We start from the raw sequence: 27,246 nt of genomic DNA on the forward strand, positions 1-27,246 counted from the left end.
GTTTTTAAGCAAATTTTTATACACAGTTTTACTTTTCTCAGACTTTCCTGCTGTCTTTTTTAATCCAGATGGGAATGTCCGTGTGAGAGAAAGGACATACAATGTACAGTTCAACAGTGTTGCCTAAATAATCAGCTATTTTCGTGTACTTAATATTTTGATCATTCTGATTTGTTCACATATTTCAGGCCTGAAAAGGTGAGCTTATGCTGTAAAATCCAAGGTCACTGCTCAGTGGGTTGCCTTAACTGTACCGACTGTGAATACCACATCTTCTGCTATTTAAGCCCCTCATCTCAGCTTGAAACAGTCTAATTAATTTCTGGCCAATTTCCCATCATATTAACATTGAAAAACCACTGAGAACATTAGCAAATCCAGCATGGCAACATATTTAAGCTCCCCTATAAATAGCAGAAACTTCAACCATAAACACTGACTATTAGACCTGTCAAAAAGATTCTTGTGCTTTATTTTATTGTATTTACAGTTTTATGAAGCCCTGTAGGCCTCACAGTGGCAATCAGGGCTAAAACACACTGGACATTTTGTTTCTCTCCAGAGATGACATCTGCTGGGCCATTAAACTTTCACCTTACACATGAAAAAATAAAGGGTACTGTCCAGGGAAGTGTACAAACAAGCCTAGAAGTAGCCCTTGGTGTAATGTTTATGCTAGCATGTTTGTGTCCCTCGGTGAATCTCATTTCCTGTAATGAGTGCAATGGCATTTCATAGTTCTGTTCCCCTTCCTTCTCTTTTTCTCTAACAAATATTATTGAATGAAACGGGTAATAAACTCCAGGGATAGAGGGAAAACAAAGGGACCTCCATCAACATCAAACATTGTGCACTGCAGTACCAGTGATTGCTGATGAGTGAGCAGAATGAAGTGGGAAAAGGGGGAAACATACGGTAGAAAATGGGGTCAGCTCTAGTTTACGTAACGCCCCTCTTCACAGTAAGCCTGAGTGCATGCAGCAGCAGAGGGTTGGGCTCCCACTCATCTGCGTCGGCTATACACGGAAAACACTGCACCCCCCCAAAGGGTCTGTCCTAAAAGGAGGGGAACGCACATCAGGAGGAACAACAGCCGCAATGTAGTTAGTTAATCTCCTGTCCCATCTGCTGATGGTCCCAGGCATGGAAAAGTGCCTTTTTTTTGGAGCAGGCTGTTCAGCCTGAAGGCAGGTAGATGGAGTCCAAATGTGCATTATGGTCATAACTTATGTGCCGCCCCCCCTTGCTCCCAAAGCTATCTAATGCAGGAGTTAGTGCTTGAGAACAGACAACAACACTACATGGATGGTTCACTTCAGCTCTGAATAACTCATGTTCACTCAGGCTGTCACAATGCTCATATCGTCATTACATCCCCTCCACTTCACACAACCCCTGTGCATGTTGAAAGGGGCTGAGTGGATCACTTCCTCTGTCAAACTGAGAGTGGTGTTTATCTAGTTGGCTTGACCAAAACTTGCTCCTTTTTCAGTAAAGTATATAACGAAGAAACAACATCATAAGGCAGGATCGAGTTATATTTGTTCCACTATTCTGCTTTTCTTATGTCAACTCACTGACTTCTTTTTCTGACCAGCACCAGTGTTTTAGGGGACACGTCCATGTGACTATGCACGCTTCCTACAGGGACTTAATGAGTTGATATACAAGTTGTAATAGGCTACAAAAGTACAAAAACCACTAAACTACTTTCCACATTTGATATGATTTCTCATCTGGATGTCTGTTTTCAGATTTTTGTGGATTGTACCAACAGCTGAGGACCAAATTGTCTGAAGATTCAGTGACAAACAAAATGCCAGAAAAATCCTTACGGTCCTGCAGGTAGGATAACATTCACACACAATTTCTGTTAGAAATGAAACTTCATTTTTCTATATTGGCTTCATGTTGTTTTGAAGTTTATTTGAAATGTTTTGTCTTCTGTTTAGCCTCTGAGTCATGGGTAATGTGGAGAGCCAGAACGGGGACCATGGTCTCTACGGTAACGAACATGGCTATTTGTCACGTAAGCACATGTCTCGGTCTCTTCGCATCTCCAACAAGCAGTCCAGACGTTCTCGGCATGCTTCATCAGGGAAAATAGAGCACAGGAACTCTGAGACGAGCACGCGCTCAAGTAGCACCCCCAGTATCCCACAATCCCTAGCTGACAATGGCCTGGAGCCCTTCAATGAGACAAATATTCTCCCAGACTTTGGAAGCCCCATTTGGGTGGACCGTGTGGCCATGAACCTGCGGCCTGTGTCCTTTCACAATGATCTTGCAAATCCCTCTGTCCACATGAATACCATGCACATAACCCTACCTGGCCCCACTGCAGAGGAGGTGCTAGACAAAGATGCTTACACGGGCGAGGTAACATACTTCCAGAAAACTCAGGACGGCTCCAAGGAGACTGTCAGCTTCAAGAAGAAGAGGTCTAAGTCTGCAGACATGTGGCGAGATGACAGCCTGGAGTTCTCCCTGTCTGATCTCAGCCAAGAGCACCTAACTAGCACAGAAGAGATTGTAGACACAGCCAACGAGAGGGACTTTGTTGACTGCAAAGGCCACCTGCAGTCCAGCCCCACAGACTCAGCTGACAGGGCGAACTCCCTTGATGAGCTATATAGCCAGAAGAACCCTGCCCGCCAGCAACCCCAACGCCGCTATGCCAAGTGGCATGACTGCAACAGGGCAATCAGGGAGGGAGAGGATGATAAGATGCTCTCTCCATCAGAGGAGGATGGGAACACCTATGGTGCATACACCCTCCCCTGTCGACGTTCCCACTGCCTTTCTGAAGGCCTGAGCAGCCACCAAGCTGCCATGTGTGCCAGTATGCAGGGCAGGAGGGCGCAGACTATACAGGTAAGATGTAGAGCAATTTCACATTGTACTGATCTTTTACACCAATAATTTGGCTCAAATGGCACAATTCATAAAAAAACATAAACCATTTCCCCCATCCATGATAATGTGAATAGCATATTTATGTCTGTTTGATACTCTCTTAAGTTAGTGAAATGTCAGGGACCTGAACAGTTGAAGCTGTATCATAACTCCTTTTATGCTCCTCGGACAGAGTATGAAAAGCTGTGCAGAATGTTAATGTAGTCTGGTGGCATCATCAATAAGACAGCTCCCCTCATTCATCCACCCCCAATTGTGTCTGAGTATTTCCTCTGCTACATTCACCTCACAGATAATAAGCTGCTGAAACAGATCAAGTGTAAAAAGAAAGCTTATGTCAGGGGACCGATGTGTCGCTTCCTGATGAAACTGTTGTTTTTTTCTTGGGAGAAGAGGCTGCGATGACAGGAAGGGAGGGGGGTACAGAGCTTAAAGTCAATCCCCGTTTGAAATGCCTCACTCTTTTGTTATGATAATGAGGGGAGGCCTGTGGAAGAGTGTAACAGTAAAACGTGTATGGTGGCCCTGTCACTGCGGGGCACCGTCAACCCTAGTGAATGGAGCTCTGGAGCGCATGATTGGGTCATGTGACCAGATGGAGATACCAAACTCAGTGAAACCCCCTTCATCTCCCAGGAGCCTTTGGCCATGTGGGTAGGAGAGGGCAGACCCTGCGGTGCCACAGGGAGGGCAGGCTGTACTCACACAACAGCAGACTCTTTGCTGTGAGTAATTAATTTCGAGGAGAACCTCAGGATTCAGCAACCCATGGACTCTTGTTAGGAATTTGTAATTTTTGCAACATGTTTACTTTAGAAGCATGGCTCTATCCTTGTCTACACAGACAGCTTAGTCTTCAGTCAGGGTAGGAGTTGTTACTGGCTTCCTTCTTAGTGATGAAGACGACGTGGGTGCCATGCCATCTCACCTGTCTTGTGCTTTTGCCACGATGCAGGATGTCACAGCCGGGGAGGGCAGCGAGTATGAAGATAGTGGCATCGACGGGGTGACGGTGGAGGCAGAGCACCAGTCCAGACGCTACAAGACCATGTCAGCCTCCTTCTCCGTGTGCTCGGCGGCCGGCAGGAGCATGTTCGCTGGCAGCGACAGCGGTAGCAGCAGTGGTGGTGCGGCCAGCGAGTGTGTTCAGGGTGTGTATGAGAACTTTCGTCAGGAGCTGGAGATGAGCTCCTGCCAGACAGAGAGCTTGGAGGAGGCGGGGTCCACCCTGAGTGACGAGCAGAGCACTATGAGCTCCGCCTACCAGTCTGACCCGTTGCTCAGCGTTGCCCAGGGGATGGTGCGCAAAGCTGGTAGGCTTGCCGTGAAGAACTTTCTTGTACATAAGAAGAACAAGAAAGTGGAGTCAGCAACGAGGCGCAAGTGGAAGAGTTACTGGGTTTCTCTGAAAGGTTTGTCATGCCCTCAATGCGTCCATAAGATTACACTTTATTTCTTCCATAATCTTAATACAGCCCTTTTAACACAGTATGCTTTTGATGAATATTTAGTTTTTTGCTGACATACAGTAGCTTATGCAGAAATACATAATCTAACTTCAACTAAACTCAGTAAACCAAGCTTTAATTCAAGCATGATGCAAACTTCATTATCAAATTTTATGCCACTTGACTGGGCCTGAAATCAAATCAGTACTAATGATCATGATACCTCCATCATTGATAAGTCAGGCATGCTGCACTTCTTAATGTTGGCCACTGGAGAGCAGAATTAAATTGCTTGAGAAAATCTGGCTGTTAGTAAAAATTGTTATTCTTTCCTAGAGATTGGGGCCAGCAAGTGCATGTGCTGCAATGTAATAAATACATTTTTATTTAATTTTTCTAGGTTGCACTTTGTTCTTCTATGAGACGGATGGTCGTTCAGGGATCGACAACAACAGTATTCCCAAGCATGCCATCTGGGTAGAGAACAGTATTGTTCAGGCTGTACCAGAGCATCCTAAAAAGGACTTTGTGTTCTGTCTCAGCAACTCCCTGGGAGATGCTTTTCTGTTTCAGGTAAGAGAATGTTTAAATGTCATCTGGTCTGTGAATAAGTACAAATTTACCCATGGGCAACTATTACCTTGACCTATATGTACTTGGTTTTCTTTGCTTTCATGCTCTTTTGAGGTCTGATTTGCTATTATAATTATCAGTGAATCAACACAGGAAACCCAAGTGAAGAGTGTTTTATTTTGAATGTCAAGAGGCTGGTTTTATTGTTTAACCTCTGACCTTTTGCCGTCTGTCCCCACGCAGACCTGCAGCCAGACAGAGCTGGAGAACTGGATTACAGCCATCCACTCGGCATGTGCCACTGCCGTTGCCCGCCAGCACCACAGAGAGGACACGGTGCGCCTGCTTCGCGCAGAAATCAAGAAGCTGGAGCAGAAGATAGACATGGATGAGAAGATGAAGAAGATGGGAGACATGCAGCTGTCTGCTGTTACTGACACCAAGAAGAGGAAGACAATCCTGGATCAAGTAGGTTTTATTCTCCTTTCTCACTTAAGCTTGTCTCTCACAGACTTCCCAAATGTCAGGCAATTTTTAGTGATTTTGCTGAGTCTTATGCTCACTTATGCTCAGTCTGAAAATTTGATTAATTCTCTGAGGAAGTCAGGGAACTTGGTGTGTGTGTGTACTAAAACTTTGTAAAAGTTTTTGTTGCAGTCTCGTTAATGCAGGTTACAAAAACATTTTCCTGTTTATGTTTTCCCATTTAACTTTAGTTTAGAGTAAGATATTCTGAGAGGATAATGTCTAAACATTAAATTTGACCAGTCAAGTAGTACAGGTAATAAACATCTTTTGTCACCATTTGCCTGTGTCCATATAACTTTAAATACAAAGAGAAAATAAAATATAGAAACTTAATGGACAGCACAACTTCCTTAAATGTGAGAACACATCTGTAGCTAGAATACATTGGGAAAAATCAAAGACAAGCTTCGTCTTTATTTAGTACAGTAGCAGAAAAGCTCATGGAGTATTTCATCAACACAAGAGCTCTTGTCATCAACCTCCTGCCGCTGCTCTTTCTGAGTGTTGACACAACTGTTAGACCTCATAGCGTTGGAGATTTGATCCAGGATGAACTTCAACTTCATAGGAAGCAAACTACTATAGAACTCAAGATGTTTTTCACTCATAGTGGTCCACAGCTATAGTGACAATAACAATTATTGTTTTCAGAACATGTTCAAGTTGTCTATTGGTTGCTTAATTAGAGGTATCACATGTAAATTTCAATATCTGTTTCCCAAAGTGGTTCTGAGGCAAGAAACTGGAGATGGACAGAGAAGCAGGGAGAGGTATCAGGGGATTAAGTAACAGATCTCAGAGGAATCATCCTCTAGAGGCTGCTGATGCTACACACCTATCGGAACAAAGTTGCTTTTTGTTTTTTAACACAGTATGCAGTTGGCACCGGTCGATAGCTTGCCATTCTCTCATTTAATTGCAAAGCTCATATTGTCTTTAATAGGTCTGTTTACAGAGAAGGGAGATCAAATGGCCTTTGTTTGGTAAGTTAGGTAGTGACTGGTTGGAGCGGTTCTGTTTGGCAGTGTCAGGTTTCACATTGTGCAGAGCTGAATGGATATAGGCCTGCTCCTTAGAAAGCTGAAATGCTCCCAGCCTCTATCTGCCAGTGGAATGTGCAGTATTGTTTCTTTCTCGTCTCTGGGCTACTTGGCAGTGATACAGAGCCCTCCGCCATGGCACTGGCTGCCTCTTCCAAACACCAGTGCAGGACCGTGACTGGGAGGGGACGGCCCAGTGAATAATCACAATGTCCTGCTCTAGTGCCCCAGTAAACATCAAACCATTAGGAACAGAGAGTGCAGGTTGGCAACACTTTGAGCAAAGTGGTAACAGAGCTTCTAAGGGGAGAGTGGAGATGCTCCATCTCCATCTGAAGTTGACAAACAAGTGTCTTGATGAACAATTAACTGGATGTGTCGTTGTGTTCCCCTCACTCTGCAGATCTTCCTGTGGGAGCAGAACCTGGAGCAGTTTCACATGGATCTATTCCGCTTTAGGTGCTACCTGGCCAGCCTGCAGGGAGGAGAGCTGCCCAATCCCAAACGCCTCCTGGCCTTTGCCTCTCGTCCCACCAAGCTGGCAATGGGCCGACTGGGTATATTCTCTGTCTCTTCCTTCCATGCACTGGTAAATATCACCTCTTTGTGTCTTCATGTTTATTAAATGTTCTTATTTAATCTGATTTTATGTAGCATTGCCATGATACGCTTTTTGAAAATGTGTTTTGCATGCATTTACATTTTTATGTGTTTACAGTAGCTGGAGCCTTCAATGGCAAGTATATTTCAGCAAGACAAACTGAAGCTGTTTCAAGAATCAAACCTTTAACCGTTCAGTTGTAGGATAATCTCTCTAAATATTATGCTGCCCCTATATTAAGAAGTTCCCTAGATTATAAGAACAAAATCTCCCTCAAAATACACATTGTCATCACTGAGTACACCGACTCTCCTGGCAGGGCAATTGATTCCAGAAACTAAAATGTGTTGTGTCAAACCATGTTTTTCCACAATGACTACTATTTTGGAGCCTGGGTCTCATGCGGGGCCGCCTGTTTGGGTGGTTTTGGTTCAGTTTTGGCCTCCCACTGCTGTACGGAGGTTACATACTCCACAGCTAAAAGCACTGCTAGTACAGGAAAACATCTATTTGATTTTTAGAGATATGTTTGCAGATCAGTGAAGTACTTTTTTCCCACACCACCAACGCAGTGCTGTGGAGCAGATGGGTGTTTGAGCTACAAGAGAGCAGGGTGGGATGTCTAACAAAAGACACTATCTAACAGCTCTCTCCTACTCTTTTTTTTTAGTTTATTTTTTTCCCCCCTTCTGTTCCACTCTCTAATATGCTCCCACTTCCACAAATACCTGTATCAGCATTATGTCCAAAAAGGACTGACAAAAGTTGACGGAACAAAAAAAGACAGACTGATTGCCTAGCTTAACTACAGAGCATGTTTAGTCTTACATGCAAAATGCTTTTTAATGCCCAATTCAGCATTAAAATACCCTTTTATAAGACCGTTTTACTCTTGCTTTTGCACAAATGAATAACCTAGAAATGTCAGGTTATATAAAAATCTGCATGTGCCCAGTGCTCATGTGTAAAACGACAGCTCTATACCTAAATGTTAACTATTTATCATATAAAGGCCCATGTGACCCCTTTTCGTTATTTCATTCATTCATTTAAGATCACTGTCTTTTTGGTGTGTCCCTTAAAGACTTCCTTTTTATTGGCTCTTTTAATGGCTTATCTACTTTGGTCTTTTATGTCATTTAGAATATGGTGTATAAAAGAATGGTTTACACACATTTTTGCAAAATGTGATGTAATGTGAGGTCAAACGGATTGTTGACTGAGCTGCTATGTTTTTTCAGGTGGCAGCTCGCACTGAGACCGGAGTGAGACGGCGAACACAGGCCATGTCTCGTTCCTGCAGCAAGCGCAAGAGCAGGTTCTCTTCTCTCTGGGGTCTTGACACTACCTCAAAGAAAAAAACAAAAGCTCATCCCAGTATAAACCAGGTCTGTGAGGTTTTACAGTTATTTTAGAGTTTCAAAGCAATCAATAGAAGTGCCTTAGCCACACAAATATTTATTTTTTCCTCAAGTATTTATCCTCCACAGTTCTGCTTGAGTTATGTCCACTTGACCTTCTTCTTGTCCCAGCAGGTTTTTGCTGATGGAGAAGAGCCAGTGAAAAAGCCTGTAGATGGCATATATGTTGATCCTGCCAAGGAACATACAGTAAGGAGGAATCATTCTGTTTGCATAAATTTGACACTGAGGTGTAGGTCAAACTGTGGGAACTTTCTCAACTAAATCTTTAGCAAACCCTGACACCAATGAAATAATAGCCCTGTCTGTATCCTGAGAAAGCAGCAGAGCAAAGGCCCAGAGGTAACAACTATAATGGCTACTCTGGCACATTAGAGGGTGTAATTTTTCTTCCATTCCTTTTCAAGCAAGTTTACAGTAGTGTACTATAGTCCTTGAAAAATGTATTGCAAGCAACTGCTCAGTGGGTGTATTTATGGTAGACAATACTGGTGAGAGAGTTTACTTTGGGAAATTATTAAAACATACTAGTTGAATTTTCACCCATTCAAACCAAACTTTGCATTAAAATGTGTTTACATTGTAAAAATTAATCTGTACTAAAATAGCAGACTGAAAAAACATTTTATTATCTCTGTTCAAAGAAAAGTGACAATGGCACGGTGAAAAGCCTTCCACGGCCCAGCACAGAAACTGACATCTGGGTCCCTGACCACCTCACCCCCTCCTGGGTATGTCTGCCAAATGACCAGCCGGTGCTTACCATCATCCAACCAGGGGAGTCGGTACTGTGCGTTCTGGAAACCATCTGCAAGGTAATGGTGCCCGGCTTTCACTTTTTATTTTTTATTTCATTTTATTATGTTTGCATGGCAAAGTCTCACTTGTAGAGAGAAAAAATCCCTCATCCCTTATTGTAACAAGACTTTGCTGGGTTAAAATGCTGAATATCTGTCAAGTTTATGGTAGCAAACAACCAATCCTCTTTCTCTCTTTTTGCCCTCATATCACAGGCTCACCAGCTTGATCCTACCAAGCACTACTTGCGACTAAAATTCCTTATTGAAAACCAAGTGCAATTCTACATTCCCAAACCTGAAGAGGATGTGTGCGACTTGGTATGTGACTACCTGCTTGAAAATGATCTCATTCTACCTCCTCCTTTTCAAGATTATAAAGGTCAAAAGGAAATGGTAGTAATTGCATTAGTGTGTGAGAGTGTGTGTGAGAGTGAGTGAGTGAGAGGAATCACACATCATACAGCATAAGAGCATCCTTTGTTGTAAATTATTAATAGGTTTTGTATTTTTATCCTTTCAATTTCATGGTTTCTCTGGAAAACTGCTTGCCTGGCAGAGCCATGCATCAAAACATGCATCTGTTTATGGAGAGCCTTAATAAACAAAATCTGTAGTAATTTTTGTATTTACATCATATAATCATGACATGTCATAGACCATCCTGCATAAAGACTCTCAGAGCTGCTTTGTCTGAGAATACAGAAAATTAGTGCTCTCTTTCAATGCTGTCAGTAACGTACCCACCAGAATATGAATAAAGAAGGCAGTGGTTTCATTATTTATATAATAACTTCTTTTTGTTCTTCACAGCTTTACAAAGAAATTGAGCTCTGCTCCAAAATAACAAAAGTAATCCAGTTTGACAGAGATGAATCCTGCATGATTGGCTACGGTAGGAACAATTTAAATGATCCTGTTTATTTTCTTATAGATTGACATTTATAATATGATGTCTGTTCAGTTAAGATAATGTTATGAAGTCGGTGTCAAAGATTACATGTTGTGCTCTGTGTTGGGCATAATTGTTTTTCTTTGACCTATCCACGACCTGAGTGTTTATTTTCCAGACCATTGCCATATATATTGCACAAATCCCTCGGATGTGTTTTTTTTTTTATAAGTCCTCCTCCTCTCTCTCTCTCTGCCTCTCCTTTTCCTCCTCCAGGTTTCTCCATTTCAGTGGTGGAGGAGGACGGAGTACAGCAGCTCTACATCACTGATGTGAAGGCGGGCGGATTAGCCTTCGCCAAAGGTTCATTACCCTTCATTTCTATCAAATTAACTCTCTTCAAAGACACTCAATCTGTGTCTGTTAACTGATGCGTTACAGCTAGAGAAAAAATAAAAAGAATGTGGGGTGCATTAGCTGTTTCAATATTTTTTACATGTTTTCAAAATGGAGCATTTTTCCTCACATCGAGGTCAATAGACTGTGTTACTGTTTCCCTTTTAGAAATGCATTAGTGTATGTCTTTCAATAGGCAGAGAACACAGCAGTTCTCAAGGGCGTTGATTACTATAATCATAAACACACTGCCTCTCACTGGCCTTTGTGAAGGTTGATACTGAATACAACACCTCACCACAGCTGCTTCACATTGGTACCCCTGCTACGAACTTAGACTGCAGGCTTGAGTTACGTCAAAATATCTTGCTGGGGTTGGTCATAGTGCAGGTAGAGCACAGCCAGTGATGCTGTGTTGCTGAAAGTGAGATACCTACTAGAGAAGTGGGTCATGGTTGTGGATCTGAAAGGCAAAGAGAAAAGATAATGAATCTGCAACTAATTGACTCTAAAATAGTATTTTATACAATAATGTCATATCATCTTAACTATGAGTACAATGGTCGCTTAATCAATGCTGAAAATGAGATGGAATGATATTATCATCTCTTATTTCACAAAGTAGATGCTGTTTATTTAGTACATCATTGAGTGACAGGCAGACAATTCAATCAAAGCTGATGATGTTGCCACTTTGCAGGTCTAAATGCAGGGGATGAAATACTTCAGTTGAACGGAAAAGACTCCCACAGTCTCAATTTCTCTGACATGAAGGCGGCATTTTCTCAAGCCTCGCTGGCTTTGACAGTCAACACCCTGCCTTCTGTCGACCGCCGACAGCTCTGCTACCTGCCGCCACGCCGCTCCGATGCAGAGGAAGATCTCTACACTGACATCTTCTCACAGAGTCAAGGTGAGAAGCGCCATCAAATAACTGCCTGACATGCATGTCCAATCAATCTTATTATTTAGTTTCTCTTACTCATTTAAAGCTGCATTTGGAAATTTGGCATATTCACTAGTCCAATAAGCAGAGGTTAGTTAATTTCCAGAGATCATGTAGTGTATTAAAGCTGCACAGTCACGTTTACCAATCCAGCTGGCCTGTAATCACTTTATACAAAAGGATACCAAATAGACCAGAAAGGCAAAAGTAGGCAGTTCTCAAGCTTTGGCTTTTCTTTTTGAGTAGAAAAGATTTCTCACTAGTGTCCTTAGTGACACCAGTTTCATCTATGCATGGTGAGTCTACAGGGTCTTAATAAGAGAGGATAGGATGCTCTCAGCAGTGTTTGCTGCCCCACTTTGTGGATTAGCTTGATATGGTCGGACTGTTTTACATAAAAGTCGTAAATTGTAATAAAAATGACATGGCAAGGACAATATTTCACTTCTACTTTACAGTGCTTGCGAAAAATGCATTCGTTTCATTTAAAGAGACAAGACAATCCGTTACCACATTTTATGAAGCTCATACATGACTGTTTCGTTTGTTGCAGAGGAGATCCTGGACGACGGGGTGGGACTGTTGCTTGAAAGCTCAGGAGACAGCCTGGACGAGGACTCTGAGATCTTCAGTGAGTTTGATGAGTGCAGAAAGGTAAGAGCCTAGTTCATTATTTGTTTGTGGAATCCGATTGAGTACAACTACAGAAATACATCCTGAAAACACATCTTTCATATAATGTGCTGGCGCCTGTGCTTGTTTCCTGTCCTTCACAAAATCACTGAGATCCTCGGTCATCCCACTTGGCCTTCAAAATGAGAACAGGTCACATTACTGCTTTCTAAAAAATTGGTTCTCTCTTTAATGTGCAGAAATTAATCAAATATTGTACCAATTCTAGTTAATTGCCTGTGTAATAATTAATAATAACTAGTGCAGTGCCCGTAGGAAGTATGTATTGCTATAGAAAAGTGTGAGGTTAAGTAGCTTTTTCATGGGTGGCCAAATGAGGTCCTCGAGTATCCGGATCTCCTCAGACCGGAAGAGACTCGGTCCAGACTTGTTCAGCCTCAGTAATCCACAACAGTCAGTTTAGATGCACAGAACAGAAACGAACAGCCGGCAAAATCCGCTGCAGGTATTAAGCCACTCGCGCCGCTGCAGGTATAGATCAGCCTGTTTCTTAAGGTGTGTCGTGGGGGTGGGCTCTGCAGTGATTGGCTCTGGTGCGCACGTGGCTATGGTGGCTAGGGTTGACAATGCTAGCGGAATTCGTAAATCATTTATGAAATGTATTAACGGTATCTTTTGTAGTCCAAACAAAGCCGACGTTGCACTCCCTTAAACCACACAGCAGCCATGTTGAAACTCTCAGGTCAGTCTGATCCTGATCTACAGACAGACAGACAGACAGACAGATTTCTTGCTTCTTCTTTTTTTTTTAAAAAAAGGATATGTGCAAAATAATGAAGGGGAAAAATGTGTGCAGCATTGCATCATAGTGGTGGTTTAGGTGGTCTTTTTCAACTGTCTCTCTTTTTTAATGTTGACTGCCCCTCCTCTCTCTCTGAAGACAAATCAGAAGTTACAGGATTCTTTGTTCTTGAGTAGTCTAGCCTCAAAAGCTTTCAACAGTAATCAGAGTGCAGCTTCTTAGACTGATTCATCAAAGTTCATAGATGAGTGAAGATTTGAGTCTTTTTATCTGAAATGTGGTAATGATGTCTGGGATTGCACCACAAGCTCCATAATAACAGAACAAAATCATACAAATGCTTGTGAATTTAAAAGCTTTTTGTCAAGTGCCCCCCTTGTGTACACCGTGATGACCATTTATGCCTTGTTCCAAATGTTCCTACAATCAGTCAAAACAACAGGCTGGGAGTTTTGTTTCTAAAAAGGATTCTAGTGGCTGTAAAGTAAACTCATACAGAGATTTCTTACGTTCAAAGTAAATGACTGATAACCCCTAATCTAACCCCTGCAGAAATGTTTACTTTTATTTTGTGCTTTGGAAGCGAGAGACCTTTTTTGCCAGCACACTGAAGGGCAAAAATCCATCTTTACACTTAACACTTCTACCTTGTTGTAAAAAAGCTATTGCAACATAGCTTCCATTCCTGTTTTTCTGCCCTTTTACTTGTGCTGGGGTGTATTTAGATTGCCACCTTTGGTTAGTTGTCAGGCTTTAGTGCTAAGGATTTCTTCCCAGAGTCATCATTTGGTACAGACCTTCACCAACTACAGTGAGTGAAACATCAACATAGAAGAAGCAATGTAGAACTACTGGCTGTAGGCTCAATAGATAAAATGTCTTGCAACTACATTGCAACAGTTAGAACTCTAGTTTGTTATGTATTACCACCGTCACTTCTGGCTTACAAATGTGTGCCTTTTGTCGGGGTGCTGGGGAAATTACTGACGCTTAGAGGACACACAAGAAAATGAAGTCATGAGACTCAGTTGTTACATAAGTCCTGGAATCTACTCAAACGGAGAGCATCAAATATGTGTTATCTGCAGCTGTATTTTCTTCTTTTCTTTCTTTTTCCCTATTTCCTGATCTTAACAAGGACATTTTCTGGGCTTCTGAACTCTTCACAGGACCCCTTCCTCATCTGATTAACTAAATATCTTTTGGCACTAAATGTTTCCCACTCTTAATTTTCTTCCTGCAAAACCTCCCACGTCAGTTGTTCCTGCATTCACCCTGCTCTGCAGCCTGCACCTTTGCAGCTCCCCTCTCCCCCTATTCCTGAAATTGTGCATTTATATTCTACTGCGGTGTGGCTCACTCAGCCAATCCTGCTGTACTGCAACCTTGAGGAGGAGACTATTTCCCTCCTGCTCTTTTGCTCTCTCTCCGGTCTGGAGGATTATCAAGACTCATTTACAATGCTGCTGGAGTTGGCCAGATCTTCACACTCACACTGTGTGCCTGAGTTTACCCAGCCTGTAGAGAAGAGAGAGAGAGAGAAAACGGCAGAATATCAGTGACAGGACTACAGCAGAGTCTGAAGGCGAAAAGAAGGGGAGTTGGAAGACTGTAAGCACTGGTGGGCGGAGAGGAGGAGGCTGAGCAGCTTCACTCATCCTTCATCACAAGCACCACAGCACCTTCTCCTTTTTTTTTTAAAGCAGAGGGAAGACAAAAGGGCTGAGAAATGTGTCGGAGAGGCACAGTTTAGACTTGACTCTTTCCAAAGCCTGGGGTCTCTTTCCTTCTGGCACTTAAACTGACGCTGATTGTCCACCTGCACCTGGCTATGTCCGTCCTGAAGTGGAGCAAGCACAGCAAGCGCTCCTCAGACTCCATCTATGACATGCTTCATCTGGTGAGATTCCTTCCTTGTATCCCTTTACTTTACCTGGCTAGCTCTTGCTACTGCTGTGATACATGACTAGCTGTTGTGGTCTTATTCCAGTGAGAGTAGAACACCTCTTCTTGGCTGCTACAGACAGACAACAGGAAGCTGTGAGTCACCGTTGTGTCGCAGAGTTGCCCCATAATCACTGGAGGGCTCTACTGGATGCCAAAATAAAACACTACATATAGGGGCTGAGTATCTACAGATCTGACTCCAGACAACTTGGACATGACATGACCGCAACCGTTGTTGCAGTGACTCTCTGACTGTTGTAGAGTTTTCTCTCTTGGCACCTCAAGCTGTGATCTCAGGCTTATCTCAGTTTCAGAGGGTAGACATGCAGTCTTCTCCCTACTGCATCATCAGTGCTTTCATGTTTTTAAACAGTTTTTAATCTGTATTTCATTTGTAAGAGGAATTGCTTGTATGGCATCTCAGTTTTATACCGGGCAGCCTCTTATCTACATATTGTTCTTTTCATGTGATACTGAAGGCTTGGCCCCCTTCCCCTCCCACTCTGTTCTTTCTCTTCTCTCTGCCATGTCATGACTGTCCATGCATCCAAAGCTGCCATGGTGTTAATTAGCCTAGATTGTGATTGTGAAGACTATGACTGGACTGTGACTGTCTTATTAGGCTCAGTAAAACTGGTTGAGCTCAGTTGACTAATGGGGCAGGAAAGAATCAGGTTTATTTGCAGATTTTCTTCCTCCTTTTCTCTGTAATTCACCACTTTTTGGGAGGTTCAAAATTGAATGCAGGCTGTTTTTTTTTTTGTAACTTCTTTGCTGTCATACTGCAGTTGAACTTCCATTTGGGTTGAATATACAGTATCTCTTCACATCTGTACTGACCACTGTTATGCCTTGTAATGAGACATGTCTTTATGGATGCTAATGGAGCAAATCTCAATTGATCTGTTTTGAAAGGATCTTGCCTACTAATTTGTTTGTGTAAAAACAACTTGTTCCTGCACATCTTCAGCAGTTTTTAAACCACTTTCTACACCCAGTGGTTTTGCAAAGGATGTATATTATGGATAGGCACATACTGTGTTTACTGTAACATTTTAAAATCAACAAAAACATCAAAGTTAATAAAATGTCTATTGCTTTCACTGTGGATAGCCCCAGTGCAGTGGTGTAAATTGCATTTGCCACATTACATTTACAGACATTATAGCACCTCCCAGATCATCTGTTGATCTGGGAGCTGCCTGATTATTTTGGGAAATTGTCAAGAGGGACAAAGGCCTGTCGTGCCTCACATATGGATGTGTCTGTCTGATTAGATAACAATGCTGATAACCATTGCCATTTGCAAAACTGCATGAGAATCTGACTGTCAGTGGATTAAACAATCATCTTTCTTGGGTCTGTACATATATTGCTTTTGTATTTTATGTTTTCATCATATTTTAGTGAACCATCTAACGTACAGATTATTTTTATGCAAAGTAATCTCTAATATGAATAAGTTATTTTGATGCCCCCAGATGTGTAGACTGATGATAGACTAGTAGCTAAGATCTTAATCAAGATTATTTTTTTATCTGAGAACGATAACTTTGCATCTTCTGCAGCTGTGTGGAGGCTGTATTATTATTTCCCAGAGGAGCTTATAGGTGTGACAAGATAAATTGCTTCTGTCTGGCCTATAAAAATCCTTATACTACCAACCAGAGACCTCTCAGCTCTCTGTTATGCACTCTGTGGTGTCAATACCTGCTAGTGGTTCCTGTTATGTGGTCATAACGGTCAGCAACTTTTTCTGTTAATCTTTATGTATGATCTAGCTTAAAATAAGTATTCTGTGTGTTGTATTTGGTCTATTAAATTCTTTTCTCATAAAAATAATGAGTTGGTTGATGGGCATGATATTAGCTCTTTGTGCATTCTGTTTTGTGTTTCTATTGATGTCAAATGCCAAAATTACATTTGGTAGTTATGGCTGGTGAGGTTGTAGCCTGTTCCAAACGAAGCAACTGTATTAGTTTAGCCATGTAGGCTGTTGTTGAGTGGGGTCTATTTTTGTCCAAAATGATAGTCCGATGCACATCAAGGCTGGTCTCCACGACAACCCATACTGTATGTGGACAGATACTGTTGTGTGTATATTTTGATTCCGTGAAAGAGATGAATCATTACACCACCAATCCGTCAGTAGGAGGAAAACACCAGGGAAAAGAGGGATGTGAGTGAAAGAGAGGGAGGCGGAGAGTCATTGTTATGACAGACTGAAAATAGACCAAATTAGTGCAAATGATTTTTTTTAGAGCTGCCTTTCTTCCTCTTTCCAGGCTCACACTCTGCACAGTCATGAATCTGTGCACATCAGTAGGTGGAAAGTAACACCTGCAAGTTAATATTTGAGGTGCTGCTTCTGTTCCGATCGATATTTGGATTTTACTTCCTTCGCTTTCAAGTTGGAGTTGCATAATTTATCATATCACACTTTTCTTTCCCTCTTCAATTTTCAGAGCACAGAGCAAGTCGCTGCTTTCTGCCGCAGTCTCCATGACATGAATCCCTCGGAGTGTGTGTCCTCTTCGCCTAGCCCGGACTCGCCCTTCCCACCTCCTGCAACTCCCCGACAGCTCTCCGATGCCGACAAGCTCCGCAAAGTCATTTGTGAGCTTGTGGAGACCGAACGCACCTATGTCAAAGTCAGTATCACTCATCTTACTTGTAAGAGGCAGATGGTCTTTTGAGTGTGCGTGTGTCCATCGATCTGTGTTTCTGTCTGCCTCGGGTTGTGTTAGCTCTACACATTACCTATTCCACATGACCAATCCATATTTATCTCTGTGTCCTGGGAGATATGAGGGGGACACAGCTGTGCCCTTGCCTGGATATTGCCTAATCTTTTTCTGCCCAATATAAATGTGGCTCAATGGAATAACTGGGTTAGAGAGGGTATATAATGGGATAATGTCATGGCTGTTTAAAAATGTTATACCTCATTACAGAGGGCGCATGTGTGTGTGTATATGTATATATATATATAACATACACACACACACACACACACACACACACACACACACACTTATTATAGAAATCACATTGTGCGTGATACATGGTGTATTGTAGAACCTTCAGAGGGGACAGTTTTCGTAAACTTAGGCCAGTTGTTCCTATTACCCACAGTCATGGACATTTGAGCGTTTGTGTGCAGTTTGCAGAAGTGGGAATTGGCAGTTCAGCTGCTATTGTAATATAGCGGTAGACAAAATAATGGAAACACTAAATGAAGGAGGACTTACCACAAAGGTTTGTCATATTAAGTTGACAGCTAGTTAGCCATATTTTCCAAATACTGTAGGCCTTATAATATTGTTGGTTAGTTTCAGCTTGCGACTACTGTTGCTGATGCAGTTTATGTTTTGTACATGTTGTCACGATTGTCAAGACTACTCATACCCATGCATTGATTTGCAGGCATTCATTATGTATGTATAATTAGGATACTTCAGAATGAAACATGTCAACATTATTTTGTCTATTCCATGTATTTTGCGTTCTAACAAAGAATTCAAATACTTGTTATTTCTTACTAAGATGGTCATATTCTCTTTTCTTCTTTAAGACAAATAATGAGAACATGAATAGGAGGCTGATTAATTTGATTATTAGATTATAAATTAGAAAGATGGGAAATATGTCAATTACAGTGTAATGTTTTGTTAGGCCAGCCATCCTTCTTTGGATAAATTAGATTTATTTAGATCTATTTCCCTACTTTTTGGCAGACCCAATTAATCTCGTAGGATTTCGACAGTTCAGCTTAGGTAACTGTTTTCACCGTCATTATTTAATTGGGTTTCCATATAGCCCCCTTCCCTTATTAAAGTGCATGCAGAAAGGCATCCACCAGCACCTCTGTCTTTGATCTTGGAGGGACACTCTCACCTTAATCACTGTTTTGTTGTGAGGAATATTTAAGCATTATGCAAAGCTGCATGTTTTTCATGTCTGTATTTCATGTAATAACTTGGACAACCCTGAATCAAATGTAATTCACCCTTGTCTTGCAGGATCTCAATTGCCTGATTGGGAGATATTTAACTCCACTGCAGAAAGAGACCTTCCTCACGCAGGATGAGGTATGTCAAATGTTCCCTGTGAGCCTTTGAGGGGTAGTTGGCTTTTAAATGCCAACAGTGTTGAAATGTTTCAAGAAAAGTGGGTTACATAATCATGTGGAGAGTAGCTGTGTACAAGGACAAGGGGTGGATGATGAGACAGGGAGAGAGAGAGAGAGGGAGGTTTGCAGAGTAAAGAGATGATTTAAATGCACTTGCAATAATTAAATTCATTCGGTTGCATTACATTTTGAGCAATCCCCCACTAACTATAGCAAGGGACTAGTATTGGATGCATCATATAAAAAATTGAATTCTGTAAAAGTCCCTAAAATACGGTGAAATTATGTTGACTTTCCTCAAATGCATTTTTCCTCCAGCTGGATATACTGTTTGGGAACTTGCCAGAAATGGTGGAATTCCAGGTTGAATTTCTCAAGACCCTGGAGGATGGGACCAGACTGGTTCCAGATCTAGAGAAGCTGCAGAGAGTGGATCAGTTTAAGGTATACCCCGTCTTTATGAAACTTCAAACACTAAAATATATCCAGCAATGAGCATGTAAAACACCCATACGATTTTTTTCTAACCAATGGTTGGGTAACTTCTCATCCTCTTTTACAGAAAATCCTCTTCTCTCTGGGAGGCTCTTTCCTATACTATGCAGACCGTTTTAAAATCTACAGTGCTTTCTGCGCCAGCCACACCAAAGTCCCTAAAGTCCTCGTAAAAGGTGAGTAAATGTGCTTGTGGGTTGACATTCCTCCTTGGCTCAAAGGAGGGGATGTATTTATTCATCAGCCATCTGCCATATCCTGCAAGGGTCCATAAATCTGCACTGCAGAGTTGTCAGCCAGACAGTTGTCCATTTGACCCCTATGTACTTTAAAGCTGGTGGCTCCTAGGGCTAAAAAGCCTTGCTACAGTATATGATATATAATAAGCAGTGTTGAACAGTCTGTTCTCTTGCTAGTACACCCACTCCCTTTAACACTCAAGTGAATGGCTTTGTTTGCTGCATTTACACCCAATGAGTCAAGTACTTACTGGTCATAACTGAGTTTTGTGAGGTGTTATTTGGATGAAGCTATTTTTAAAGCAGTAAACAGATTATTCTTGCCAATTTGTAGCTGCCTCTTGGATAAAATGACTTGTCTAGTTCAGTCCTTTAGACTTGGCTGTAGGTAATTTCTAATGCAAGACAAAGTAAAACATGAACACCTATTGGTTTGAACAAGAACAGGTTAATGCCACAGTTACCTAGGTAATATCAGCCAATTTAAGCCAAACCATTTAATCCAGTTTCAAACAGAATGCATGCTCCATTATTGTGAATTACAGACAATATATATAAATTATTTGAGTAAGCCACTAAAGAGTAGAATCATCTGTATGAGTGCTAACATCAGTTGTGGAGAGGACTAATAAAAACATGGATAAGATATCTAGAAGTTGTGCAATATGTATATCAATATAATATAGAATATTCAATATATATTCTTTATTGGTCATTCCAGCCAAAACCGATCCTGATTTCAAGGCCTTCCTAGATGAGCGCAACCCCAAGCAGCAGCACTCTTCCACCCTGGAGTCATACCTGATCAAACCCATCCAGAGGGTGTTGAAGTATCCCCTCCTGCTGAAGGAGCTCTACTCACTCACAGACCCAGACAGTGAGGAGCACTACCACCTGGATGGTAAGATCCAGTCATAAGGCTGTATGAAAAAATTAAATAATTTTAGCAGGGGAAAGTGGGTGACTGCATATGGTCACAGCAATTCAGTGCTTACCATGTTGTTTTCTGCTTGTCTGCAGTTGCCATGAAAGCCATGAACAAAGTTGCCAGCCACATCAACGAGATGCAGAAGATCCACGAGGAGTTTGGAGCAGTGTTTGATCAGCTCATTACTGAGCAGAGTGGTGAAAAGAAAGAGGTAGGTTGGAAAAACATGGCTTGGCTCATTGTGTCAACTAAAGATTACATGTGGAGTGACTGCTGATACTTTGTTGCTTTTGCCAGGTTGCTGATCTGTCAATGGGTGACCTGCTTCTCCACACCAGTGTAACCTGGATCAACCCCCCTGCCTCCTTAGGAAAATGGAAAAAAGAGCCCCAGATGGCTACATTTGGTATGTTGGGGGTTGAGTTTCCTCCATTAATTAAAGTATTTTCATGTTTATTTTCCTCCTATAAGTAAACACTACTACTGTTTGCAAAATTACATTATAATTTGACATGTTTTAATTAGCTTTAAAAGCGATAACTTTCAGTGATAACTGTTTTTCCCATTGCTTTTTAGTGTTCAAAACAGCAGTGGTCTTTGTATGCAAAGATGGATCGAAGCAGAAAAAGAAAATGGTATGTTTATACACAAGCAAGAACCTATCAGCAACACCAAAGCCCATTTAAAATATAACCTATTTAGTTACAGCATTTAACTTTCAGAATCTGCCCAGTGGGTCACTTGTAAAAGATTTTCACAAGCAGTTTTAGTAAGAAAGAATTAACAAAATTTCTGTTTGAATGATTGTAGGGTGGCTCCCATCGAGTCTCTGTATCTTCAGAGGAAAAAGACCCTTTCCGATTCCGTCACATGATCCCAACTGATGCCCTTCAAGTGAGGTCCTTGGCCAATGCAGGTAGATTATTCAATAAATTCGTACTGTCTTGAAGTACTGATGTTTTTATTCTTCTAGATCCAGAAATAATTACTTCAGAAAATCTTAACCAGGCTGCTCCATATGAGGTCACAAGTGTTGATTTCTTCCTCAGATGGCGAGGGCTCGGCTGTGTGTGAAATTGTCCACACAAAGTCAGAGTCAGAGGGGAGGCCAGAGAGGACATTTCAGCTGTGCTGTAGGTGAGGATCTCTTCTAATGGAGGTTGAATTCCACAGCAGATTGAAGCTTTCACTGATACAGTCCTGTCTACTGTTATCTACAGAGTGACAAAGTGATAACGTGCCCTTCTATCTCCCTCAGCTCTCCCGAGAGTAGAAAAGACTTTCTGAAGACAGTCCATTCAATCTTGAGGGAAAAGCACCGCAGGCAGCTCCTAAAAACAGAGAGTTTACCCCTCAACCAGCAGTATGTGCCCTTTGGAGGAAAGCGTCTCTGTGCCCTGAAGGGAGCCCGTCCCGCCATAAATAGAGCAGGTAAATGCCAGTCTGTGGCTGCATTCACCCTACAGCTTCAAGTGTCCCAATTCTGAATGTGTTCCTTGATTCAGATAGGAAGCTTCGGTGTAGTGTGAACAAAAAAAGCTGGATCTATGATTTTTCCATTTATTGTTACAACCACATTTATGGATTTAATTTATATGTGGGAAGATTCAAATAAATTTTTCAGAAGAATATTCTTTGAAGTATGCGTTTATACTCCGTATGCTTTTATCTACACTTTTATTAATCTTGTCCTCAAAATCCAAAAGAAAAGGCCAGAAAATTAATAGTAATTTGTTTGTTTTCTGTTATTTGCAGCATCTGCCCCAACCAGGACTCTAGGCAGGAGGAAGTTAGTGCGCAACCGTTTCACCATAGACACTGACATTGTTTTTGATGGTGAGCCCGAACAGGACCTCGCCTCACCACAGGGGCCTGACTCAAGTCAGCTGCAGCAGGAAGACGAACCAAATCAGCAGCAGCAGTCTGAGTTAGCAGGTGACACAGACCGCTGGGTGGAAGAACAGTTTGACCTAGAAGAATACGAGGACCAAGAAGAGGTGAAGGAGACAGACATCCTTAGTGATGATGATGACGAGTTCTGCCAGACACCCAGAGCATTGTCCACAGAGGTCGACCTGGAGGCCCCCGTCATGGCTTTGTCCTTGGCCAGTGAGGAGAGCGAAAGCCTCAAGTCCCCAACGGTCAGTGACATACCTGATGATGAGGAGCTGGCCAAGACTGAGAAGCAGAGCGCGATTGATGACAACGTGGAGGATCAAAATCAAATGAAAAAGGATGACATTTGGGTACAACGGAAGCAATCCGGTTCGTCTCCAGACTGTGGCACATAAAGCTGAAGAAAATGGGCAGACAGTGACAGCTTAAGATGGGCTCCATAAAGATCAGTCATCAGTCTTCACAAACAATGCATGGGCATTGACATATATCGCACAGCTAGTAGAAGATATATCCTTCCTTACCTTACTTTTGCTGAATGCTTTTTGTACAGGTAAGATCATCAGTGGAGCAATACAGGAATCCAGAATGAGGGAGCTTTATCCCAAATCAAATGCTGTCACATAGAAGTCAAGATTAAGCTTTGAGAGATGAACTAATGGTACAATCATGGGATCTAATCAGTTGCTTTGATTGGCATGGTTTGCACATTTGGGCAGCATTCTATAGTCCTGCCTGCTGTTGCCAAATTTGGGTATTGTGAGAAGATTAATATTTGTTTTGTCTGTGTGACTCAGATATTATCATAGTTAAGGGCTGTATATTATTTGTCCTTTAAAGAAATAGAATAAATAATTGCAAAGGACAGTCTTGTCTTGCATAGTTTACTGTACTTGTACATTTTTACATGAATATACACTGACATGTTTTTGGGAACGGATTTCCCAGTTATGTATAATATGATTTTGATCCCTTGTTTTACAGACTTAAAGCTATCTTTTTAGCCTGGAAAATATTTTGGTTGTTCTTGTTACATTTAATAGCGGAATTATGTAATAGCCTCTATGTCACAGAGGCTAGGGGATTTTAATTTGTTTTAATTTAACATAATCCTGTTTTACTTGAATTTGCTGTTTCGTGTTTTTGTTTACTGTGAAACGATTTTCTTAAGTTTTCCTTTTTGATCTTCAGTATTGCCATTTAAACAACGCTCATTTCATTCTTAACACTTTGCGTGCACACTCTGTATTGTAGAGAATTTGCACATCAGCTATTTTAAAAGGTCTTGTGTATTCAAAAAGATTGTTCACTGGTAATGGATTACAAAGCAATGTTTTTATTTATTCATATGTAAATTAATTTGTTAGCAAAAACATAAGTAAACATTTTTTTCACAGAGGAAGTCCAAATTTGCTCAAGCAATCAAGGGGAAAGACTTGCAGTATGCCTGAAACGTGAAAGAAGTCATACTTGTAAACAACTCATTGTGCTACTAAGACTGCATTTTTATTACTGGGTGTATATAGAAAAATGTATTGATATCATAATAAATACAGTTGTTTCCTACTTATAATTCAAAGCACCTCTGTTGTGATTTATGGGTTTGTGTGGTTTTAATTCACTCCCTGCATCATCCCTGCAAAACAGTTTTGTGATGTGAGAAAAACCCAAATGCTCAGACTTGCCTGAGAATGACAGGGCTAAGCAGCTAATCGATGCTCAGGCCTCAAAGCAACCCACAGATAGATAATTCAAAGGGGAAAACTAAAAACTGAACCTTCAGTAGACATTAAGAGCAGCTTTGTGTGTTTACAAGCCATGGCTGATTAGGTGTCTGATGGTGAAGGAGCTAAAACCCTATTATCAGAAAAGATAAAATAATGTCTATAGTTTTCACTCAGGACCAACCCTCTCGGGGGCTATGTTCAGTCATGGAAATAGCTTAGAAATGTTGACAGACTGAAAAGTGCAATGTCTTACAATATTGGGCTGAAATACAAACAAAATAAACACCATGCAATACAAAACTGGTTCAGTGGTTTTCAGTGAGTGTTGGTGAGGGTCTTCTTGTGTCTGGCAAATGTCATCATGATTTTTGAGAGATTAAATGCAGGTGCCTCTGTTATAAACACTGCAAAATAACGTGACAAACCGTGTCAAAGACCATGATGCCAATCACAGGACGACAGCGGTTACAAGTAGATCCTCACCTGACTAAAAGACCCTTAACTGGGGTGTTTGCCCCATAACCCTGTAAAAATCTACTTAACAGTCAAGATCAAAATATAAGCTTCAGCAAAATGGTATTTACTGGAGGGCTATTGTGTTGTAAAGTGCTTCTTTATATTGTCCACCCCCTCTGTTTTTTTAAATGGTAATGAACAATTGAGCAGTTGATGAGGTAGGGAGGTGCCATGTTCTCTGAGGTGGTAAGACTAGGGCACAGCAACTGAACTACATTTTGAACACAATAGCTCTTGCACAATTTTAGTGTTAATGGTAGGTATATTAAAATTACCAGAAAAATAGTAGGAACAATACATCTCATCAACTGTACTCTCCTAATTAAAAAGTGCACATGATGAGACAGTTTGCAGTAAGTTTTGTTTGTTTACTCCTGTAATCTTTCTTTTTACATCCCTCATTGCAGCAAAATATATTCTGTAGGCAGGGGACTAACAATCTAAACCAAAGGAAGACCTAAACCGAAACTGTACAAAGAATAAACCCTTTCGATATATATCACAACATGGCCTTTTCTCTGGTCCAGTCCTCTGTCCAAACATTTCATTTACAGGCAAGTTATTTTATTATATTATGCAAGTTGTAGGCATTTATGCCAAAGACCAATTTCATCAACATTTTAAAGATGACATGGGAAGCACATGCCCTAAACACTATAATCTATGGTTCTCACAGCCCTATCTCCTCTCTTTAGTCTTTGAGCTCTGTGGACATCCTGTCAACCAGGCTCATTCCCCTTCACCAACCCCCACTCTCACTCATGCCAATCACCACCCCCACTAAAAAAGCTTGGGTGCTTCTTCCGATAAAGGGAAAAGATCACTTCAGACTTCATTGTGCAGTAGATCTGCGGCAATAGTATCAGCTGCAGTGGTGAATGACAGAGTGCTGAGATGGGACAGGGTTGCTTTGCCAATGCCCTTGCTTTGAAGGAACAGATGCATATCTTAGCTAGAGATAAAATGGCCCAATCTTAATTCATGAGATTATTTTTCTTTTTGTCTGAACAGTTCATTTCTGAATCTTGAATCCTGAAATGAACACTGAATTAGAAGTGATAGTGGGGAAGGAAATTGGAATTTCATGAAATTAATTTATTTTAAAATGTTACATGATTTTTTATTGGGGCCTAGGAACGTGTAGTCACATTTACATACAGCAGGTGGCACACAGAGTCTGTTGTAGAGGTACATTATTTCCTGTGCCTTTGCCACTGTACCTGCCTGATCAAGTTACTTCAGTTTGCATCATATTTGTAATCAAATCCATCTCACATCAAACTCCAAAAACAACAGCATAGGGGTCACACATCTACAGAAAATAACATGTTCGATGTATTTAAGTTCACAGTTACAGGTTTCTCAGCATGTGCAAGTCTGTTTACATTTAAAGCGGTTGAGCCTGTGACGTATAGTATCACTGAGCAAACCTGTTCTACGGGTTTTCCAGTTTCTGTTCCTGTTTTATGACCTCTCTTGCTATCTCTCTCTCTCTCTCTTTCCTTTTCTGTCTCTCTTACTTCAGAAACAAGGTGACCAACAGGGTGTTGCCTTTCCTAGTCCAATTGAAGGTTGAATAAAGGAGTGGCTCTTGTTAAGAACTATGAAATCCTCTGTTGTTTAGAAACATTTCCATACAATCAAACTATCTACTGGGCCACATTTAAAGAATTTTTGTCAATTCTCCATCATTAATGATCAGAGTTAATGAGGCTCATGCTGGAGCAATGTAGATGTTTACAGATCTAACACAAACTTTCCCAAAAAACATTACATTAATGTTGACTTCAGTGCAATACATAATGACCCTGTAGCAATGTGTCACTTTAACTGATGCCCATAGCAAACATACAAAGATAGAAAGAGGATGTGGTGATTTGATAAAATTGTTGCTACTGACGATGCATATCAAGATGCTTCCCGTGTGGGCTTTCACAGAAAGAAATGAGTAGGTGTGTTGCCCTTTAGGTTGACCACATACATACATACATACATACAAAGATAGAAAGAGGATGTGGTGATTTGATAAAATTGTTGCTACTGACGATGCATATCAAGATGCTTCCCGTGTGGGCTTTCACAGAAAGAAATGAGTAGGTGTGTTGCCCTTTAGGTTGACCACATCCAGTTTTTCCTGGGACAAAGCCATATTTCAGTCCATTGTTGCAGACCTTTAAAAAAAGGAAAAAAGCATTTTCTAACATAACACGATTTATTTCAAAAAAATGTTTTTGTCACAGTGCTCTTTATGCTTTATGCTGACATGCCACCACACATGTAGGAGTAACTTGGATAAAGTACTGCAACAGCAGTACCAAACCAACATGTATAGGCTTGGGCTTGATCATGTAGACTTAAAAGTCACCAAAACTG

The 27,246-nt window shown here is 41.3% G+C and overlaps 1 protein-coding gene across 4 annotated transcripts in view; it reads left to right on the forward strand.

The window, feature by feature from the left end:
• Positions 1–24,209, forward strand: part of tiam1b (TIAM Rac1 associated GEF 1b) — a 43,013-nt gene extending 18,804 nt beyond the window's left edge. For 2 of the 4 annotated variants that reach the window (XM_051399450.1, XM_051399451.1), the window contains exons 2-27: positions 1,755–1,845; positions 1,953–2,874; positions 3,872–4,328; positions 4,765–4,937; positions 5,181–5,405; positions 6,909–7,094; positions 8,348–8,494; positions 8,642–8,716; positions 9,172–9,342; positions 9,541–9,645; positions 10,138–10,219; positions 10,493–10,579; positions 11,313–11,525; positions 12,112–12,212; positions 17,406–17,591; positions 18,963–19,031; positions 19,391–19,516; positions 19,635–19,743; positions 20,528–20,707; positions 20,827–20,945; positions 21,032–21,140; positions 21,311–21,369; positions 21,545–21,650; positions 21,784–21,871; positions 21,993–22,165; positions 22,490–24,209. In XM_051399450.1, coding sequence (XP_051255410.1) covers positions 1,963–2,874; positions 3,872–4,328; positions 4,765–4,937; positions 5,181–5,405; positions 6,909–7,094; positions 8,348–8,494; positions 8,642–8,716; positions 9,172–9,342; positions 9,541–9,645; positions 10,138–10,219; positions 10,493–10,579; positions 11,313–11,525; positions 12,112–12,212; positions 17,406–17,591; positions 18,963–19,031; positions 19,391–19,516; positions 19,635–19,743; positions 20,528–20,707; positions 20,827–20,945; positions 21,032–21,140; positions 21,311–21,369; positions 21,545–21,650; positions 21,784–21,871; positions 21,993–22,165; positions 22,490–23,025 — 4,794 coding nt within the window. In that variant the 5' untranslated portion in view covers positions 1,755–1,845; positions 1,953–1,962 and the 3' untranslated portion in view covers positions 23,026–24,209. Of the gene's footprint in view, positions 1–1,754; positions 1,846–1,952; positions 2,875–3,871; positions 4,329–4,764; positions 4,938–5,180; positions 5,406–6,908; positions 7,095–8,347; positions 8,495–8,641; positions 8,717–9,171; positions 9,343–9,540; positions 9,646–10,137; positions 10,220–10,492; positions 10,580–11,312; positions 11,526–12,111; positions 12,213–13,991; positions 14,894–17,211; positions 17,300–17,405; positions 17,592–18,962; positions 19,032–19,390; positions 19,517–19,634; positions 19,744–20,527; positions 20,708–20,826; positions 20,946–21,031; positions 21,141–21,310; positions 21,370–21,544; positions 21,651–21,783; positions 21,872–21,992; positions 22,166–22,489 lie in introns of those variants that run through there. The other 2 variants (XM_051399453.1, XM_051399454.1) reach the window with 2 other exon arrangements.
• Positions 24,210–27,246: the final 3,037 nt, after the last annotated feature.

This window comes from Dicentrarchus labrax, unplaced genomic scaffold (genome assembly GCF_905237075.1).
Source record: "Dicentrarchus labrax unplaced genomic scaffold, dlabrax2021, whole genome shotgun sequence".
NCBI classification, from domain to species: Eukaryota; Metazoa; Chordata; class Actinopteri; family Moronidae; genus Dicentrarchus; species Dicentrarchus labrax.